The 20,832-nt window shown below is 40.8% G+C and overlaps 2 protein-coding genes across 11 annotated transcripts; one reads left to right on the top strand and one right to left on the bottom strand.

Annotated features, from left to right (window-relative positions):
* Positions 1-750: 750 nt before the first annotated feature.
* On the bottom strand, positions 751-12,245 carry trak2 (trafficking protein, kinesin binding 2). 3 transcript variants are annotated; one of them, XM_028465862.1, is made up of 17 exons: positions 12,135-12,245; positions 9,769-9,892; positions 9,100-9,294; positions 6,917-6,976; positions 6,690-6,766; positions 6,499-6,615; positions 5,721-5,957; positions 5,578-5,656; positions 4,458-4,588; positions 4,303-4,377; positions 4,077-4,214; positions 3,768-3,847; positions 3,513-3,653; positions 3,170-3,441; positions 2,727-3,104; positions 2,545-2,644; positions 751-2,303 (listed from the first exon to the last, which is right to left on the bottom strand). In XM_028465862.1, exons 2-17 carry the CDS (start codon positions 9,821-9,823, stop codon positions 1,574-1,576), a joined length of 2,865 nt encoding a protein of 954 aa, XP_028321663.1. In that variant the 5' UTR covers positions 9,824-9,892; positions 12,135-12,245; the 3' UTR covers positions 751-1,573. The 3 variants fall into 3 exon arrangements, with proteins under 3 accessions (XP_028321663.1, XP_028321676.1, XP_028321671.1); XM_028465870.1 differs by lacking the exon at positions 6,917-6,976 and having other exon boundaries at positions 752-2,303; XM_028465875.1 differs by lacking the exons at positions 9,100-9,294; positions 9,769-9,892; positions 12,135-12,245 and adding an exon at positions 8,846-8,905.
* stradb (STE20 related adaptor beta) lies at positions 9,189-17,942 on the top strand. Of its 8 annotated transcripts, none has more exons than XM_028465894.1 (13): positions 13,086-13,335; positions 14,278-14,367; positions 14,624-14,690; positions 15,484-15,564; positions 15,654-15,759; positions 15,833-15,954; positions 16,021-16,129; positions 16,267-16,390; positions 16,478-16,649; positions 17,197-17,301; positions 17,372-17,607; positions 17,675-17,717; positions 17,791-17,940. In XM_028465894.1, the coding sequence occupies exons 3-13, from the start codon at positions 14,679-14,681 to the stop codon at positions 17,938-17,940; spliced, it is 1,260 nt and encodes a 419-aa protein (XP_028321695.1). In that variant the 5' UTR covers positions 13,086-13,335; positions 14,278-14,367; positions 14,624-14,678. The 8 variants fall into 8 exon arrangements, with proteins under 8 accessions (XP_028321732.1, XP_028321723.1, XP_028321716.1 ...); XM_028465885.1 differs by having other exon boundaries at positions 13,092-13,335; positions 14,621-14,690; positions 17,791-17,942; XM_028465931.1 differs by lacking the exons at positions 13,086-13,335; positions 14,278-14,367 and adding an exon at positions 9,189-9,300.
* The last annotated feature ends 2,890 nt before the right edge of the window (positions 17,943-20,832 follow it).

Here is a 20,832-nt window from a genome sequence, read left to right as displayed (position 1 = left end):
GTAGTTGTTTAATTAATTTTTTAAAATGGGACTACTTTACAGTTTTAGAACCTGTAAGCATCCAGCAGCTTTTTACATCATTTATCAACTTTTTCAGTCACAATGACAACCAGGAAAAGTTAATAATGTCAATGTAAACCTTGTTTTGTTTACAGAAAAAGGATAAAAACAGTAAATTAATCTATGACCGCAGGGGGCGACAGTTCCAAGTCTGAGGTTTGGTAGTTGGCAACGAAGCAGAGAAGATGAGCTCTCCTAAGGGACCTTTACTCTGAAAGGAAAAGCAACTCAAACAAATGTGTGTTTGTGCTTTAGAGGTGGTCCTCCTCCTCCATCTGCAGAATACGGATGTAATGCTGCTGTTTGCTCAGAGTTCCTGTAGGTTCTCCTCAGACATGAGGCTCCTCCCCCTCCCTCTGCACGCGCTCCAACACTCAAGAGTTGACGGTTCTGGTTCAGGACAAGAGGAGACGAGTGGTGAGTCACCTCTAGGGATGTACATAGACATGAATCTGACAATACAATTCGATATATCTTGATACTAAACAATACAATATATCACGATATTAATAATGAATATAAAAATTATTTGGACATTTTTTGGATTGATATTAAAATTTGGACGATGAAATATCGTGATATATTGCCCTTAGTTTCCTCCTCCTCTGGTCTTGATGTACTTTGTTTGCTGTGATGTGAGGATGCATTGTTGCCATGGCAACAGTCTGTATTAAAAAAAAAAAGACCAAGGAGAATTTTTTGAACGATTTTAGCTTTATTTAAATAAAAAAAACCCAACACAATGGACCAATGAAGCTGCAGCGATTGACGGAAAACAATCACTCAACCGATCAATAACTTGTGAGTTAAAGCGTTAAAAGTTTGACTCCCTTTTAATGTAAATACAACATAATAATAAATGTGGTCACACTTTAATCTTGTTTATCATTAGTAACTAAAGGTTAAATAACACAGGATGGTTTAACTGAAGGGGGAGGAGCTTATTTCACTGTTTCATTATAACTATAGTAAATCTGGTACTTCAGTGTTTAACTAATGATAATATTCTAGTTTTCTCCTTTACACTTTTGATTTGTCTGTTTTGAGTTTTTGGACCAAATAAATAAATTCACTAAACATGATCAAACATCTGTTAGCATCAGTTTTCACATGAATGTGCGGCAGAATCTTAATAAGGAGCGTGTTCATGTGTTCAAAAGTAGGAAGTAAATCATCATGTTAGTTTAATATTAAAAGTATGATATCAATAATAAGGCCTCGTACTGTTAAAGGAAAGTCTCTTGGTTTCACCCTGATCGTTGTGAATTAATGGAGCTAACGAAGCTAACAAAGCTAACACTGATGAAGCATGCCACAGGCCAGCCACGCCCTTCAAACCTTCTAAACTTTCTTTTTATCTTTCTTCTTCTCTTCCTCATCCTCATTTCTCCATCTCATCACTTCCACAAACCATCTCAGACGTTCCATTGTGCTTTCAAACGGGGGGAGGAGGAGTTCTTCTTCTTCTTCTTCTTGTGCCGCTGTGAATTCTCAAACAGGAAGTCCTCGGTCTTCATCGTTTGGCTGACCCTGACGGAGGTTTGGAAACGGCGCCAAACTGCCGCCGTCGCTCCTTCAGGTTCCCCCAGGCTGGAGGAGGGAGGGCCAGGGAGGTGGGGTGAGGAGGTTGGGCCTGGGCGGAGCTACGGGCACCGATCATGGCGGGGAGGCTCTGGTTGCGCCTCAGGCCATCCAATAGGCTTCCTCCGCTCGCCGACACCAGCGTGGACGAGTCGGCGTCTGACCTGGGTGGGTGCAGCACCCTGGTGAAGCCCAGACGCCTCAGACGCTCCACGAGGCCGCCATTGGCTGCCTCGGCCGCGGCTCCTCCCACGCGTGGTGTCTGGTGGGAGGGGCTTGGAAGGTCGGGGTGGGGACAGCGCCCCAAAGTCAGGCCGTAAACATCCTGCAGGAAGAGCTCGGCCGGCCGCGACGCCAGGAAATTATCAGAGTGCTGACGGCTGACTACGCCCACAGGGGGTGGGGCTGGGGAGTTGGGGGGCGTGCTGGGCTGGAGGAGCAGGCGAGGGGCGGGTTTTGGGGAAGAAGGCGGGGTCTCTGTGGAGACCTGCGCTGAGATTCCTCGTTCTAACACCAGCTTGGCCAAACCACCGTGGGGCGGGGCCTCAGAGCGCCGTGGGACGGAGGCGTCGCCCAAGCTGAGTCTGCAGGGGGTCAGCGGCGTGCTGGGACCAGTACGCAGGGAACTGGGAGTGTTCGACATGACAGACGACCCCAGGGAGCTGGAAGAAGGTAGGACACATGATCAATAACTGTTTCAAAAAGAGCGTTAGCATGAAGCTAATCAAACATTTTCACATCTTTTCTAAATATTTTCACGTGGTTTTTTTTTATTTTTTCACGTGTTCTTTAGAAATGTCAGATACGCACAAATTACACATGCATAAATCTGAAAATTGTGGATATATTTGTAAATATTTTTTAGTTTAATCTCCGTACTCTGATGGTTCTGGGGTTGCTCACCTGGATGTGACCTGTGTGATGACACTGGGGTGCAGGATGCGGCAGGTGGTGAAGGTGTAGGTGGCGAAGGTGGAGCTCTGACTTTTCCCAGGGTTTGGAGCTGAAAACCAATCACTGGGGTATTAGTCACATGACGCTCCTAGACCACACCCTGAGTGATGACATCACTTCCGGCTCCTTACCTGATGAAGATGTGGTCAATGCTGTCGTCTCAGTGGGACTCTGTGATTGGACGGTGGACGAAGAGGAGGAAGTGATGGGCATGACTGCCAGGGGGAGGAGCCTCCGGTCTTTCCTGTCCTCAGGTGTGGACGAGCTCGTCACTCGGAAGGTGATCCCTCCTTCCTCTTCCTCCTCCTCTTCCTCCTTCCCTCTCTCTGCCGCTCCTTTCTCTACAGGAAACGAGTCTCCGCCCTCATCCTCCTCCATGTCAGACAGACGGTGGGCGGTGTCCTGCGTCAGGGGGCGGAACCCCTTGGTGACAACCCCCGGGTGGGGGTCCAGGATGGTGGCCAGGTGCGGTTTGGCGAGCTGCTGCCAGTGGTGCAGCGTGAGCGAGCCTGGGAACAGGAAGTCACATGTTAGCGATGCAGCTGTGAGTGTACGTGGGCGTGCACGTGTCTACCTTCCATGGGCTTGACGATCTGAAGCTTCTCAGGAAGGAACGTCTTAAAGATGGAGGATCCAAAGGAGAGCTCTGATAGGTTGGAGACGCTGCCCGTGGGAGACGAGGCGCCGCTGGGCTCGCCCTCCGCTAACTGCAACTTCCTGTCCCGCTCTGCCCTGAAGAACAGACGCTCAGACAGGAAGTTCTGTCGTCTTAAAGAGAGGCGGAGCAACGCTCGGGTCAGGTCGTTTCCTCCTGGAGAACCAGGCTGTCCCAACTTCACCTCATCACTGTTTGAACAAGCATTCTGATTGGACAAGAAACTCGGACAGAGAGGCGGGATCTAAAGGACGCCCCCTACCTCTGATTGGATGAGAAGGGCTGGGCTGTCATCACCAGAGGAGTCTGACCTGAACCTGGGATGGGCGGGACCGCCGGGGTGGCCCTGGCAACCGACGCATTGATGGAGCGCACGGTTTGGAAGACACGCTTCTGGAGAACTCTGCAGAAGAAGAAGAAAAAAAAGAAACACAAAGGACAAGTTTACAGAGAAGAAGAAGAGAAGTAGTAACCCTGATCAATGATCAATGATCAATGACTGTGGACGTAACGTTACCTTTGATCCTCAGACATCGTTTCCTCCTCTAAACTCAGCTCTCGTCTCATCGTTCCTTCGATCTCTGCAGCCAGAGAGTCCTGGACACACAACGCACATGCTTCAGGCTTCTGCTGTGTGTGTGTGTGTGTGTGTGTGTGTGTGTGTGTGTGTGTGTGTGTGTGTGTGTGTGTGTGTGTGTGTGTGTGTGTGTGTGTGTGTGTGTGTGTGTGTGTGTGTGTGTGTGTGTGTGTGTGTGTGTGTGTGTGTGTGTGTGTTGTGTGTGTGTGTGTGTGCGTGCGTGCGTGCGTGCGTGCGTGCGTGTCTCACCATGGGGTAGAGCCCATACGACAGGTGGCGTCTCAGACCACCAGGGGGCGTGTTCTTACTTCGCAGCTCCTTGATCTCCTCCTGGGACTCATGGAGCATCTCCACACACTCTGAGTTCCTCTCTGTCAGCTCGTTCAGCTGGAACGTGCACACACACACACACACACACACACACACACACGTGTCATAGAGTGTGTGTGAGTCAGTGTGTGTTCCTGGTGTGTACCTCAGCCGTGAGCTGCCTCTGAGCATCTTTGGAAGCCTGAAGGTGAATCCTGAGCTCCTCCTTCTCCAGAGCCAGCTGTGGACACACACGCACACACAGTGAGGGACGTGTGTGTGTGTGTGTGTGTGTGTGTGTGTGTGTGTGTCCTCTCTCACCTCCTTCACTCTGTGCTGCAGCTCTACAATCTGTGAGAGGAGCAGAGCAATCTCCTCCTGGTGTCTGAGCAGCTCCTCGTTCTTCTGAGACAACTCATCAGTCAGAGAAACCATCTGAGAGTTGGACTCACCTGGGTACGCACACACACACACACACACACACACACACACACACACACACACACACATACACATACACATACACACACACACACAGAGTAAAAGTACTGATAAGTAATGATGCACCGAAATTCTGGCCATTAATGTCCTACAAGTGTATTTTTGGTTTCCGGACGTAACACTCACATTTTTACAACATCATGTTTCAGTGAAAAAACACAGTGTTTGGATAATAAATAAAGCAGAGAAGCTGCTTTTCACCATGAAATACACTTTAATACACTTTGTGTTTTCATGAGAGAACATATTTAATGTGACAGTCTTCCAGCAGCTCAGTCTGTTATAGGCCTATACATAATTATTTAATGTAGGAATGGGACCAAGTTAATCTTTTTATTTTTATATTTAATATTGTGCGTTGTTGGGAGGTCAGATGTTGCAGCAAAAAACTCAAATCAATGTCCATGAGGCTCAGAGAAAGCAGACTTTACGCTGGATCAAAAAATGTCAATATCTAAGCAATCTTTACATTTGTTTTTGGTTTATTCTATTACATATGGCCGTTCCAAAGACAAAAGAACACCTGGACCTTCCCGGTACTCGCAACCCCTAAGTACCTGCCACGTTAATGAAGGATCACCTGGTGTCTACACATCAACAGGTAGAAGATTCTCTTTAAATAAACAGTAACTTAATTAACCACTTTGAGGTAAAACATAGAAAATAGCTCCAACATCAGTGTTAAATGAATATATTCATATTTTTAATTGATGTATTCTGTGAAGCATTTATTTTAATTTATACATTTGTAATATTCTAATTTTAATGGTTAGTAACAGAAATTCAATGGGAATAATAATTTACACAATAATTTATTTCGGTGTTTTGGTTTTTCATTTCGGTGCATTCCAACTGATAAGTGTGTTCAATGTATTCTGGTAAAAGTTTTGTAGTAAATACTGTGATATCTGCAGTAATGGAGTATTAGTGTGTAACTCACGGAGCTCCTTGACACAGTCGATGACGAGCTGCTGCTCCTTCTCCTCGTAGCTCACTGTGTCTCTCTTCATCTGACTGGCCTGATGACGATGATGATGATGATGATTATCTGTTCCCACCATGGTCACATGTGTACAGTCTTACCTCAGAGCGCAGTGACAGGTTCTCCTCCTCCATCTCCTGCAGCTTGTTGTGCAGCTCCTCCAGCTGGCTGAGGGCTATGGTGGTGGTGGAGGAGGAGGTGGAGCCCCCTGGAGGCTGGTGGAGGAGGTGTAGCGGTGGAGTAGACACCATGGAGTCACTCTCACTCTCCTCTGAGATGGTGGAAACCATCCTCAGCAGATCATCCTTCTGACTCAGCTCATACTGCAGCTGGTGCACCTAGAGGAGGATAATAGTAATAGATTACCTGGTCCAGGGCCTAATATTAGTTATTAATAATAATAGATTACCTGGTCCAGGGCCTAATATTAGTTATTAATAATAGATTACCTGGTCCAGGGCCTAATATTAGTTATTAATAGTAATAGATTACCTGGTCCAGGGCCTAATATTAGTTATTAATAATAATAGATTACCTGGTCCAGGGCCTAATATTAGTTATTAATAATAATAGATTACCTGGTCCAGGGTGTAATATTAGTTATTAATAATAATAGATTACCTGGTCCAGGGCCTAATATAAGTTATTAATAATAATAGATTACCTGGTCCAGGGCCTAATATTAGTTATTAATAATAATAGATTACCTGGTCCAGGGTGTAATATTAGTTATTAATAATAATAGATTACCTGGTCCAGGGTGTAATATTAGTTATTAATAATAATAGATTACCTGGTCCAGGGTGTAATATTAGTTATTAATAATAATAGATTACCTGGTCCAGGGCCTAATATTAGTTATTAATAATAATAGATTACCTGGTCCAGGGCCTGGGCCAGCTGCTCCTCCACAGCCTCGTTGCGTTCCTGCAGCACATGGTTCCTCTGCAGCAGAGACTGACCAATACGAGCCGCCAGCTCCAGGTCTCTGTCCCTCTGTCCAATCAGAGAGCAGCGTGTCAATCGTCCAGTGGCGTCTCAGAATGAAGCAGGTGGAGGCGGAGTCTTACCTCAGCCAGCAGGTGAGTGACCACTTCAATGTCATTGTAAGTCCTGGTCATCTGCTCCACACGGTCAGCGCTGAGGACTAGAGGAGGAGAGAGCACGTGAGGAGTTGACCAATAGGAACAGACTATCTACCACGCACGTAGCATCCCAAAGCTACAAGCATGCAGCAAGCTAATGCTACACAGTTAGCTTTGAAACAAACAAACAGGGAGGAAGAGGATGAAGATACCTTTGGAGAAGCTCTGAGAGCTGGAGTGGGAATAAGAGGAAGGATCCAGAGAGCAATACGCTGTAGGAGAAAAGAGGAGAAGAAGAAAGGAGAAGGATCACCATGGAGGAGAAACCACCACAGAAGAAAGAATAGAGAGAGGAAAAACAATCAGAGAAAGAAAGAAAAATGGAATGAAAACAATCAGGAGGAGGAACAAATGAAAACAGGCTTTCAAATATAATATTAATTGTGAGAGAATACTGAGATGTAATTTAAATGTAATGAGAAGTAGAACATGGTAGAACATACGAGGAGTTTCTCTATAACAGTGTTTTTCAACTTTGGGGTCACCTGAAATTTAAATGGGGTTCCTTGAAAGGTCTAGTAATTGATTAGTAAAATAATTACTGATTAAAAATATATATATATATATATATATTTCTTTTTTCTCTCCAAATCTTTCGAAATCAAAACACACAATTTGAAACAACTCTATTATAGACTTTCACTTTGTCAAATATAAATCTAGTAAGTATAAAACTAGGCGAGACCTGTATTCGCAATACGGAAACTGACTGACTGACCTTGAGCTCTTCGCTCAAGGTCACACATTGAAAGGAAATGTTGTTCAATGGTACCAGTCTGAGCACTGGATCTCAATATGTGGCCAAGTTATAGAGAAAAAGTATTTTCTATTTTCTTTGTGACGTCATGAACTTTGACCCCAGCCGATCTTTTTAATGGTAGGTCGTACAGCTTTAGCCTAATTAAATAAAATACCCCACTTGAGATGAGCTTTTCATAAATGTAAGCATCAAACTTGTACAATAAATATTGGTAGAGATATGGAAAATGTTGGTTTTTGACACTTGACGCAACCTTGACCTTGACCTTGACATTATGGCTCCAAAAAAGGTCAAGTGCACATCCTTGATATTGTCCCTATGAGATGACATATGTGTCATTAGTGCTGCATTAATAACCTAGGACGAGTTACAGGGCAAAGGAGTTGTGGAAGAAAAATAATAAGAACTCCTACTAGAACAATTAACAACATTAATACAGAATAAAATGTTAGAAAATGCAGGGGATGAAGAGAAAAACATTGAGCGTGAAATACAAAAGATAGGAAGAGAAAATGGGTGAATAAAAACACACTGGAAATAAAAATAGAAGCAGAGGAAAGAAAAAGGGGAAGAGACACACACACACACACACACACACACACACACACACACACACACACACACTGCTCTCAGACTGTTTCCATTGGAGGACGAGCAGAGGACATCTACAGTCCAGTAATGTGTGTGTGCTATTAATAGTGACTCGACAGTGTGAGCATGAACCACAGTAACCACATTCTCCTGCTCTATGAGCTTCATTTCACCCACATTACATGAGTAGAGTATAGTAGAGTAGAGTAGGATGTGCATCTAAAGAGGCTTTCAGGGACGGGGCTGAGCGTGGGTCATCAGTGCTTTAAGTACAGATGACCTACATACAGAGCAGTCGTTTTAAAGCCTTTTAAATCAAATGTTCTGCAGCAGATGAGCTCAAAGTCAAATGTAGGAACATAAAGTGACAACGATCGAAAAAGTTTATTTTTTTAACTAGATTTATATTTGAACAAGTGAAAGTAGCGATTACATCTAGAAAATTACAAAACTATGATTTTAAATGGTACATTTTTTTAGTCAATTACTAGACATTTCAGGGGACCCCATTTGAATTCCGAATGACCCCACATGTGGTCACGACCCCAAGGTTGAAAAGCACTGGATTAGAACACAGAGAAAACATGAGTAGATAAAAGTTGTCATGTAGGAAATGAGAAGCGACAGTCAGGCTACATTCCATTCCTCGTTTGAATGTAAACATGATGACATCACTTCCTGCCCCCCTCCCCCTGTGTGAGAAAAGGAAACAGCTGCTGCTCACCCTCACCTTCCATGGCCAAGCCGTCGTACGCCTCCTCACTGAGCACGCTCACACCTGTCATCATCCTGTCTCTGACTCCGCCCCCTACCCCCCCTCACTCCCCCCTCCCTCAGTGAAAACCTCTGTAAAGTAAATCCCTTTGATTCTAAATGAGCAGGATGTTCACACACACACACACACACACACACACACACACACACACACACACACACACACACACACACACACACACACACACACACACACACACACACACTCACTCATGTAACGGAAAGTCTCCTCTGCCAGCAGGGGGGAAATGGCGTTGTCCAGGTGGGCGGGGCCTTCGTCAGGAGAGCAGCTGGGAGAGACCGCCCAGTCCTGGCTGTCAGAGAGGTACACGGAACCAGAGCCCAGAGAACCAGAACCCACAGAACCAGAGCCATAGTGTCTGCTGCTGCTGCCCAGACCCTCGTCTGAAGGTCACACACACACACACACACACACACACACACACACACACACACACACACACACACACACACACACACACACACACGCACACACACACACACACAAGGTCACATAATCAACATCAGTGCATCTAAATCTACAATTCTTACAGGAAAAAAAACCACCAAAACTAACCTTTAAATAAGATAATCACATCAAGTCTAAAATGACTTAAAAACACATTTTCACTTTCAGATGAAAAGTCGAGGAAACACTTCCTGTTTTGATAAACATTTAGTTTTCATCATAAATGTCCTGTCTTTTATTCATATAACACTGATGACTAGGGCTGGACGATATGGACCAAAACGCTTTTTATTTTAGGGGAGAATCCTTTGTTGAACATAAATCCAGGCTTTTATTTTGACATGTGTTCCTCTGTAGAGGCTCATTGGGACACATGAACACATGCGTGATGACATCACAGCGTTGCTCACCCGTCTCCGTGCTCGACTCTTTCTTCTCCACCGCCCGAGGTTTCACCTCAAACATGTCCCGTCCTCAGAGCTGTGACGTCACTGTGATGTCACATCCTGCTCCGCCGACCAATCAGAGCGTTACCTGAAACGGCAGCCGAGCCCCAATAATAATAATCATAATAATACATCGATTTTATATAGCGCTTTTTGGGACACTCAAAGTCGCTTTACAGAATTCAGGAAAAAAAAGATCTGATAGGGTGTCGCCATGGAAACATGTCATCGTTTCTTTATGAGCTGCACTGGGGTGAGTGATTTTAAAGCGGAAAACTTATTTTATATGATTTAAAAATCTGTTCAAAAGCTGAGAATAAGTATTAAACACCAACATTTATGTTTAATTCATGACTTAATGAAAATAAAATGTATTTTAATATACATTCATGGGTTTATCAGGAGAAATGGGTAAACTGAAGTTTAGTTTAGACATGAATTATTATTAATATTGTGTTGTTGTTGATTTCTTAGGCTATCAACACTGGGTGGACTGATCGTAAACGGTCAGTTTTTGGAGGAAGATGGGCTGAATAAGCTAACATGTGTCTGTCAGTCATCCTCTGCTTATATAAGAGTGAAGCACCGACATTAGATTAAAGAAAACAGGCCTGAGCGAGTAATGTGGAGACAAGGCCATCTATAAGGGAGAATAAAGGGCCCATCCATAAAGTCAATTGTTCTATGAATCTGTGATAACCACATATATTTATTCATCTGAATAATATCCACTGTTATACAGGAACGTTCACTATTATTATAGTCATCTTAATGATGGAAATCATTGTATTAATCACAAATAAAATGGGTTAAAAGTGACCAAAAATGGTGGAAAAGGTGGTGAAATAGGATTTTAAAAACCACAGAAACTAGTTAAAAGTTGTATATCAGAGTGGACAAAACAAAAAAGAGGTAAATAGGGTTCAAAGTGTCAATATTGGCTTAAAAGTGGCAGAAATAGCGGAGAGGGGTTGGGTTAATGTAGTAATTAGTGTAAACTGGCACATAATGGCCATGACAAACTGTGAATGTAGTTAAATTGGCAAAAAAAAAAAAAAAGGATAAAATATAGTTAAGAGGTAAAAAGTGACAATAAAGGGTCAACATATGTGACATTAGGTGGAAAAGTGGTGGAAAGGGTTTATAAATGGTGAAAATGTCCAGAAAAGGCATTGAAATGTGATGAAAAAGTAGCAGAAATGGAAGTAATGGAGCAAAAATGGGTCACAGAAAGACTGAATACGTTTGTTTTAATAATATCCCAGATTATTGTAACAGATGGAAAAGAACAATCTTTCATTATGTTTGGTAATGAATAAGAAGTACAGTAGATCCTGTTGGTAAAAGTCTACATTTTCTTTAACAAATGTTTGTTACAGGCCAGACGAGGGATTAACTTGGAAAAAACAAACTATTATGAAACTTCATATTTGCCTGTGGAAACAGTGTGTTAATGTATGTGTCTGTGTGTGTTTATTAAAATAAATAAAGTTCAAACGTTTAGGTTTTCTGTCCTTTTTTAATTACAGTATAGTTTCTGTTTATTACAGGGGCAGAGGGTGTGTATTACATGTGTATTAGTTGTGTATATTAAACCTTTATTAGCGTATTAGCATGGCTGTTGCTCTCTAACTAGATTTGTAGTCTGCATAGTTGAAATATAATGTAATATTTAGCATTTTATTCATTTACTGTTGTTTTCATTTGTGTAAATTGTACATTCACATTAAAATGAAAATATTTTATTATTATTATTTAAACAATGTTCTGCACTTATCTGACATTTTATTAAATGTTTGCCATTCCTTTTTTTTTAAATTTTATTTAAATAAAGGATAAAATCATTAGCCTATGCTAACAGCTACCTCCACAGGAATGAGGTAAACAGAGGTCACATGAAGTCTATTAAAAATAATTTTAATATTTAAAAAAAAAATGCCAAAAACGAGAGGAAAACATCAGGTGACAGAAACACAGGTAAATTACCTTTGTTACTAATTTACATAAACAAACACATTACTGAGCAGTTTGTGCTCATCACGTCTAAAAATACTTCACTAATGATAAACATGATAATGCTAGCTAACGTTAGCATAGATGTGGGAAAGTGTAGGATAATTTAAATAAACTATTATGCTATTATTATTATTATTATTGTTATTATTTATTAATAATGCAAGGTGTCATTTATATATATATTTATCTAACGGATGTTTAGCCTAGCATAGTCAGCAGCCCAAACTGAGCATCACTCTTCATTTAGCTTCACAGCGTTATATAATATAATATAAATCCATTATTTTAAAACGTAATAATGATATAACACCTACCGTGAGTCCGTGGCTCTAAACACCGTCAGTGTTTCCATAAAGCAGCGGTGTGTCAGTGTGTGTCAGTCCGTCTCAGAAACGCCTCAAACAATGGAGAGGAGAGGATGTCCGGGGAAGGGGAGGAGCTTAGACACACACGCGAGAACAAACGAGACTTTGTGAAATCGACACCGCGTCGCCGCCATCTTACTACAGGCTCCACACAGCAGGAGCACGATCACATCCATGACATTAAAGAACCATTCTGTCACATTTAAGCACATATTGACTTGAGATGAATCATAGATTTATTAACATAATTACAGTGACATAATTGTTTGGTATAAACGGACAAATTATGTAATTCTATGTACATAATGTTTAAACTAGTTTAATCATTCTACTATTGTAATTTCACAGAAGTAAATAAATAGACAATAGAATCATCTCTAACATCACTTTGGAGACAGTATTATTCTGGACAACACAAATTTCACCTATAATTATTATCAGTAGGGTAAAAAAAAGTCTGACGCATTCATTAAAAAGATTAAAATTATCATTAAAATTATTAACTAAAATAAATTTACATCATTTAAATTCACATTTATTAACAGTACATGCTACTGAGTTATGTCCTGTACTGCATCTATTATATATATATATTAAATTGACATGATATATGTTATATATAATAATGTATGCATATATTATACACATATACACAGATATTATGCATTGTGTTAAAAGAAAAAAATGAAGTAAAAAAAAATAAATGATATAAATGATTATAAATAATATTTCAGCGAGGGTTTTTATTTTAATAATCACAATCATTATTATAAAATAATTGTTATTATTCTTTTATCGTTACCACATATGTAACTTTCATTACATTATACTATGATATATATTTTTATTGATTTCTTGTTTTTACTCCCTTGTAGAATGTTAAAGTAATATTATATTGTATATATTACTAGTACTGAGTAAGATTGAGGCGACGCAGTCCTGTTCTCGTCTATTCTCGCGTTGTTTTCTAAAACGCCTGCGACGTGACGCGTTTACGAAGCGACGCGTGTTTGTGTTTGTTTAAAGTGATTTTTGGTTAGTTTATCGATCTATGGGTGTAATGTTTGCTATTATATGAGTTTTAGGGAGGAATGTGAGGCAGGAACTCTGTTTACGGAGAGGAAACGAGAGCTACCATCGACAGGTGAAGGTAGAACACTCGTTTATTTATTCTGTTATTGTGTGTGTAGTGACTACACACTGATGATGTGTTAGTATTATTATTATTATTATTATTATTATTATTATTATTATTATTAATAATAATGATTTAATTTAAGAGAAGAATAACCCTCATTCTGCAGAATTCTGCCTTGGTAAAGGATTTAGCAACCTAAAAGAAGCGCTTTAAATGTCCTATTATTACCTCATTAATGCTCATATTATTAACCATACACACATGTTTAGTCTGTAAATGGACGAAGGAGCTGAAATATAAGACTTAAAGTCACTCTGCATGGTCTAAGCTCGTGTATTTTACATTTACTTCACTTTGATTTCAAGGTCAGACAATAACACAACTGTAATATTTAATATTTAGCCCCTCTCAACCTTTTAATTTATATTAATTTATTAATCTGAATAATATCCACTGTTATTTATGAAGTTTATATCTTATACAGTTATCTGAAAGATGGAAATCATTGTTTTAATCACAAATAAAATAGGCTAAAAGTGACCAAAAATGATGGAAAAGGTGTGGTGAAATGGGATTATAAAAAACACAGAAATTGGTTAGAAGTTGCAAATTAGAGTGGGTAAAAACAGACAGAAAAAGTGTTTTTTTTTTTTTTTTTTTTAATTAAAAAAAACTGTTCAAAGTGTCAATATAGGAAAATGGATAGGGTTTATAAGTGCTGGAAATGTCTTGAACGTGGAAAAAATGTGCAGAAAAGGCATGGAAATGTGATGTAGAAGTGTCAGAAATGGGAGTAATGCAGCAAAAAATGCATTAAAAGGAGCAAAAATATGGCAAGGAAAAGTGATGAAAATTGGTTAAATTATGGTGAGTTTGGTGTAGTTGCAGAAGAAGGGTAAAAATAAGCAAAAATTGGCTCAAATTGCTCTGAAAATATTCTTTGTTTCTTGAAAGCATCTGGCGACCACCTTCCAGTGTCTTGCGAACCCAAATGGGGTCCTGACACCAAGGTTGAGAACCCCTGGTCTAATTTATTGATTTCAGGTTAGTTAAAGCACTTCCTGTTTGTATTTAAAGCACAGTGAATGTATTGGATGTGTTTTTCCTGACAGCGCACACACTTAAATTCCTCCTCTGAGAATCAGTTGAGGCTGCCAGGTAAACTGTGTGTGTGTGTGTGTGTGTGTGTGTGTGTGTGTGTGTGTGTGTGTGTGTGTGTGTGTGTGTGTGTGTGTGTGTGTGTGTGTGTGTGTGTGTGCGTGTGCGTATATTCCTCATTGTCCTGTCTGTCCCTCAGCAGCCTGTGAACGGATGAATGCTGCAGCCTTGGATCTCAGCGCCGTCACGAGGACGTCATGTCTTTCCTGGTAAGCCCGCTGTGATCACCAATGATTTTCAAAATAAAACTCAACGAGTGGTGATTAAAAAGTAGCAGCGGAGGAGTTTCTGATGATGATTGTACTGCTGTGTAAAATCAGTGTAAACCGTGTGTAAACATGCACATCCTTCATATACTTCTTACACAAAGGGTTACATTGGGAGTGTAATGCATTAGCATAGAATTAGCTTTGGCCTAACATGAGCATTAACCTAGTTTAAGCATCAGATAAGCATTAGCCTAAGTTTAGCATTAGCTTAGCATTAATATTGATATTACCATTAGCATAGTATGAGCCTATTATTAGCATTAGAGTAGCATCAAGCATATGTAGCATTACCAATGGCCTAGTATTAACATTAACCTAGCATTAACATAAACTTGGCATTAGCATTATAGCATTAGCATCGAAGTGTGAGTTTATCATTAACATAACATTAGACTAGTATCATTGCATTAATCTAAAATGAACATTAATCTAACATTAACCTAACATTATCATTAACCTGACATTAACCTAGCATTAGCTAGTATTAACATAACATTAGTATTAATCTAACATTAGCATTAATCTAACATTAGCATTAACCTGACATTAGCCTACCACTAGCTAGTATTAACCTAGCATTGGCTCGTATTAACATAACATTAGCTTAGCATTAGCCTAGAATTAACCGAACATTAGCATTAACATTAACCTGACATTAGCATTAGCCTAGCATTAGCTTCATCCCTGGTTCTCCTGTGTGGACTAACTGTGCTCCCTCCTCCTCCGTCTCCAGGACTGTTCCTGTATCTCCCACGCTCAGGTCCAGCCCATGGACATAGAGGAGCACTATGAGGACCACAGCCACCACTTTCTGGTCCGTACCAGTACCTCACACAGGGATTAGAGGGATTAGACTGGCTCCTGATCTACAGATCTACATTAATCTGATCTATGTTCCTATAGAGCTGCGATGGATCAGAGTACACACTGCAGGGGCCGGCAGGCTGTGATGATGACATCACGGGGCTGTCGGCTGACCCCGCCCACTACCATCTGCTGTGTGATCTGGGTGAGCGTGAGCTAACACAGAGAAGTAGCGGTTGCTACACGCTAACACCTGAAGCTACATGACTCTGTCACAGGGCGGGGCTTCAACAACCTGAGCCAGGTTAGCATGGCGCGCCACGTCCCTAGCGCTCAGCTGGTGGCCGTCAAAAGCACCAACCTGGACGAGTGCACGGAGGAGGAACTACTGCAGTTGATGGTTAGCATTAGTGATTCTTATTGATTGATTGATAGGATCGTTCACAGCGTTTGCTTTTATCTCCAGAATGAGGTCCTGCTGTGTCGCCTCCTCCTCCATCCCAACCTGCTAACGTCACGCTTTGTCTTCAGCTCCTGTAGCCAGCTGTGGGTGCTAACGCCGCTAATGGCCTACGGTGAGATTAGCTATAGCTTCAATAGCTACTTTAGCATCATAGCTTTATAGCTTCTTTAGCTTCTTAAGTGTCAGAATTGATGTTCGTTCTCCTGAACACTGAGCGTTGATGATGTAGCTCCGCCCCCTGCCCTACAGGCTCCGCTCACTCGTTACTGAGGACCTACTTTTCTGATGGGATGAGTGAGTCACTGATCGCATACCTGCTGAGTGGCGTGCTAAAGGCATTGGAATACCTGCACAGGATGGGCTACGTGCACCGGTCAGTGCGACACATACGCCTCTGATTATGCTAACACATGCTAATGTGTGTAGCTGTGTTCTCTAAACATGTTTCCTGTGCTGTCAGCGGCGTGAAGGCCAGTCACATCCTGCTGTCGGCCGAGGGGCGTGTTTACCTGTCGGGGTTACATGGCGTGTACAGTCTGATGCGTGAGGGGCGGAGGATGAGGGCCGTGTTCGACATGCCTCACCACAGCCCCTCCCTGCTGCCCTGGCTCAGCCCTGAGCTCCTACGACAGGTCGGGACTCCGCCCCCTCCTCACCTCATGCCGCCATTACATGTTGTGTTGTTATTCTATAGCTTCTTTAGCTTCTTTAGCTTCTTTAGCTTCTTTAGTGTCTTTAGTTTCTTTAGCTACTTTAGCTTCTATAGCTTCTTTAGCTTCTATAGCTACTTTAGCTTCTTAAGCCACTATAGCTTAGCTTCTTTAGCTTTTATAGCTTCTTTAGCTTTTATAGCTTCTTTAGCTTCTATAGCTTTTATAGCTTCTTTAGCTTCTATAGCTTATTTAGCTTCTTAAGCTACTGTAGCTTAGCTTCTTTTGCTTCTATAGCTTCTTTAGCTACTTTAATTCTATAGCTTCTTTGGCTTATTTAGCTTCTATAGCTACTTTAGCTTCTTAAGCTACTGTAGCTTAGCTTCTTTAGCTACTTTAGCTACTTTAACTCCATAGCTTATTTGGCTTCTTTAGCTTCTATAGCTTTTTTAGCGTCTTTTAACTTCTTTTAACTTCTTTAGCTGTTGTGTGTGTCTTTCTCCTCTGCGTGTTGTGTGCGTGTGCGTAGGATCTCCACGGCTACGGCGTAAAGTCGGACATTTACAGTCTGGGCATCGTGGCGTGTGAGCTGGTCAGTGGCAGAGTGCCCTTCCAGGACATGGCGCCCACTCAGGTAGCTCCGCCTTCACCGTAATGTCACATGTTTGATGGTCACATCCTGATGTTTGGCTCCGCCCCCTCAGATGCTCCTCCAGAAGCTGCGTGGCTTCCACTGCTGCCTCCTGGATGTGGCTCCATTTGCCCTGGGGGGGCTGAAGATGTCCCGGTCCGGGGTGGACTCTGGGATCGGGGAGAGCGTGGCCACGGGGAGCCTGACGGCGCCCGCCGCCGAGCGCCCTCAGAGCCCCGCCCCTAAGAACCACTCCAGTACGCTGCACAGCCTGGTGGAGGCGTGTCTACAGCAGCAGCCTGAGCACAGGTACCCACACTCTACATCATCATGGAGAACAGGTAAACTCACACATAACCACTGATGTTCTCTGCAGACCGTCAGCCTCAGAGCTGCTAGGCCACGCCTTCTTCAGACAGGTGAGTGTGTGAGCCAATGAGCAGTCAGGGGGCGTGGCCTTCCCTCTATAATGCCCTCTGTGTTCCGCTGCAGGTTAAGCGACACACCACAGACTCCTTCCTCAGTCTGGTGTACCCCGCAGCACCCCTCAGCAGCCCCCAGGAGCCCCCCGTGTCCAACCCCCCCACGTCATCAGGCCACACCCCCTCAGATGCCAGTGACGCCACGTGGGACTTTACCTAATATAACAGCCAATCGGTGACTAGAAAACTAGACTTAACCAAACCAGGGACAAACTAATAAGACGAGGCCAAACACGACTGTGCTTTTATTTTATTATGTGAACAAACCATCTGAGCCTTTTTTTTTTAGAAAGAACCGAGTTCATTTCTACGTGTACATTTCTACGTGTACATTTCTACATGTACATTTCTACGTGTACATTTCTATGTTCATTTCTCAGTGCTGGATCCGATGGGATCATTTAGGGCCTGTACTACGAAGCTAGATTTCCTCTTATTGTGCTAACTTCCTGGATTTATTGGGTGTGTGCTGTACTATGACGTTGGCTAACTTCTTACCAGGCTATATCACCATGGTAACTTAGGCTAGAGTTTAAATTTAGATTAGTTTAGGGCTGGGCGATATTGTCTAAAAAAACAAAAATCTCCAATTTTTGAATTTAAAGAAAAATTTAGGTTTTAAATCGATTTTTTTTTTTTTTTTTTTTTTCCCAATGCACTTATAAATGACTGCAGACATCAGAAATATTGTCACAAGTTCAACTTCATTGCTGTGATTGTCCTCAAGAGTTAAAATGCATAGAACAAAATAAAAAGTAAGTGAAACTCAGTCATTCAACAATTTCAAGCTTTAACCAGGTTTAAGCAAAAGTCCAACAACAACTTCACGGTAGTTTCAATTTTCTGATTAAGAAATCAGATAACGACATATTTTATAACATTTTTTAATTGAATAAAACATTTTATTTTATTATTTTTTTTATTTTTTAACTCAAAATTGCAAAATAAAAATCTTTTTTTTAATCTACAAATTTGATGAATTGATTAAGTTAGTTTTTTGCCCAGCCCGAGATTAATTTAATTCAGTTTAATCTAGTTCAGTTTAATTTGGTTAGTTTGGTTTCAGGTTAATTCAGTTTAGTTTGGTGTATGTAAATAGAAATTAATTATTAATAAAAGAAAGCGTTTTTTGTTTTTGACTTCATTCCACTCCCTTTCAGATTCAATCTAACCTGGTCCCGACGAAATTAATCTAAACTTAAACTCAAATTTAACTAATCTAAACCTAAACTAAATTGGACAGGTCTAACTCATCTAATCTAAACTTAAACTCAAGAACTTCATAACCTGGTCCAGACCAGGTTAGGTGTTAAGCCTGAGTTACCATGGTGATTTAGCCCGCTAAGAAGTGATCCAGCGTCGTAGTACAGCACACACCGTTTAAGTCCAGGAAGTTAGAGAAAGAAGAGGAAAACAAGCTTCATAGTACAGGCCCTAAAGGTTTACCGTGTGTGTGTGTGTGTGTACAACAGTCTGTGGTCAGCGTTGGAAAAACATGTAAAAATGTGTCTTAAATACTGTGAATATTTGCTGTGTACGCCCTTAATGAGCAGATGTTAACGCCCTGAGGGAGACGAGCAATAAAATAATCAAAGATGACCTCTGAACTCTGTGTGTAAACCTCCAAAATAAAATGGTTTTCATTTTATTTTGTTCTTAAAAACTGTTTCTAAAACCTTAAAGTGTAAGAATATAACTTGTTATTGAGTTCAAAACTGAGTGATAAGTGTGTATAAGTGTTGTTGTGCTGGAAAGTGTTCAGTGTGTGTGTGTGTGTGTGAGCCTTATCTGTACACAATAATAAATGTAACTTTATTTCCAGAGCCACATTTGTGTTGTGTTGTTTTCTTTAGTCATATATTGTCATTCATTTAGCTTCAATTCATCAAAAAAACACACAAAACCACTACAAATACACACAAAAATAACAGAAATGCACAAAATGACTCACAAAACAACAAAAACCTCTTTATTCTGAATGCAGGTCATTTTCTCTCAACTAGGGGGCAGTAAAGCATCACATCACTGACACCTTGTTCCGTATCCTAGCAACCAAACGGGTCCACATCGACACCGTAAAAAAGGTGAAACTGTCGTAATCCCACTGAGTTTAATAATTCTATTTCTCTGACACTCACCTAATGGTTACGTTAGTAAAACATTTTCACGTCTTTAAAACCGTCCAATAAAGAAACGAAGTGCTTAAAAAAAGCAGGTAAAAGTTAAAGCGTTTAGTCGGTTTGATGGTATTTGTGCAGTTCCTTTCAGTGAATTGTGCATCCGCCTGAACTTCCAAAATAAAAGTACACTAAACGCACAGAACATTTGCAGTTTTCGCAGGAGCTAATTTTAAACGAATGTTTCAAATACAATTTGTAAAAGGAACGAGAAAAAAAATGGAGAAAAGTGAGTCTAAAGAAATCAGGAAAGATAGAAAAATAATCTGTGTGCGGAAAAACAGATAAATTAATTAAAAGACTAATTTATAAGGATGTTATTGACTTGACTTCAATAATTAATTATAAAACTGAAAAGTTGTGGGATGAAATAAAAAAAAAAACACCTTCTCTATTGATAATTATTTCTATTTACATACACTTAACTAAACTGAAGTAAGCTAAAACTAGCCAAATTTGAACTAAACCAAAACTAAACTAAACTTAAATGAAATTGGAATAAACTAAATTGGTGTGTGAATGGTTGAGTGAGTTGATATTGTAAACTGACCAAATTAAACTGAACTAGATTAAACTAAACTAAATTGAACTGGACAAAACTAAACCTAAACTACACTAAATTGAATGGAACCAAACTAAACTAAACTAGATTGAAATAAATCAGAACAAACCAAACGATAATTAAAAACGAATCCAAAACTAAACTAATAGTTTAACTAAACTACAGGTAAGCCAGATTGGAGCTCAAGTAAAACAAACCAAAATGAAATAAATAACATTAAACCCAAATTAAACTACACTACACTACTACACTAAACCTAAACTAAACTAAGCGTAAATTTAAACTCAACAAACCTAAATCAAACAAAACTGAC

Source organism: Gouania willdenowi, chromosome 2 (assembly GCF_900634775.1).
Source record: "Gouania willdenowi chromosome 2, fGouWil2.1, whole genome shotgun sequence".
Lineage (NCBI taxonomy): Eukaryota > Metazoa > Chordata > Actinopteri > Blenniiformes > Gobiesocidae > Gouania > Gouania willdenowi.
This window is presented reverse-complemented; position numbering and strand designations above follow the sequence as displayed.

Excerpts from the sequence above, each read along its gene's own strand:
- stradb (XM_028465885.1), top strand. Across the intron at positions 16,391-16,477 it reads AGGATGGGCTACGTGCACCG|CGGCGTGAAGGCCAGTCACA; the intron begins GTCAGTGCGACA and ends CTGTGCTGTCAG. Across the intron at positions 16,650-17,196 it reads GCCCTGAGCTCCTACGACAG|GATCTCCACGGCTACGGCGT; the intron begins GTCGGGACTCCG and ends GCGTGTGCGTAG.
- trak2 (XM_028465862.1), bottom strand. The coding sequence starts at position 9,823 with ATGTTTGAGGTGAAACCTCGGGCGGTGGAGAAGAAAGAGTCGAGCACG. Across the intron at positions 6,616-6,689 it reads TCACTCACCTGCTGGCTGAG|AGGGACAGAGACCTGGAGCT; the intron begins GTAAGACTCCGC and ends CTGATTGGACAG. Across the intron at positions 2,645-2,726 it reads ATTGACCACATCTTCATCAG|CTCCAAACCCTGGGAAAAGT; the intron begins GTAAGGAGCCGG and ends ATTGGTTTTCAG.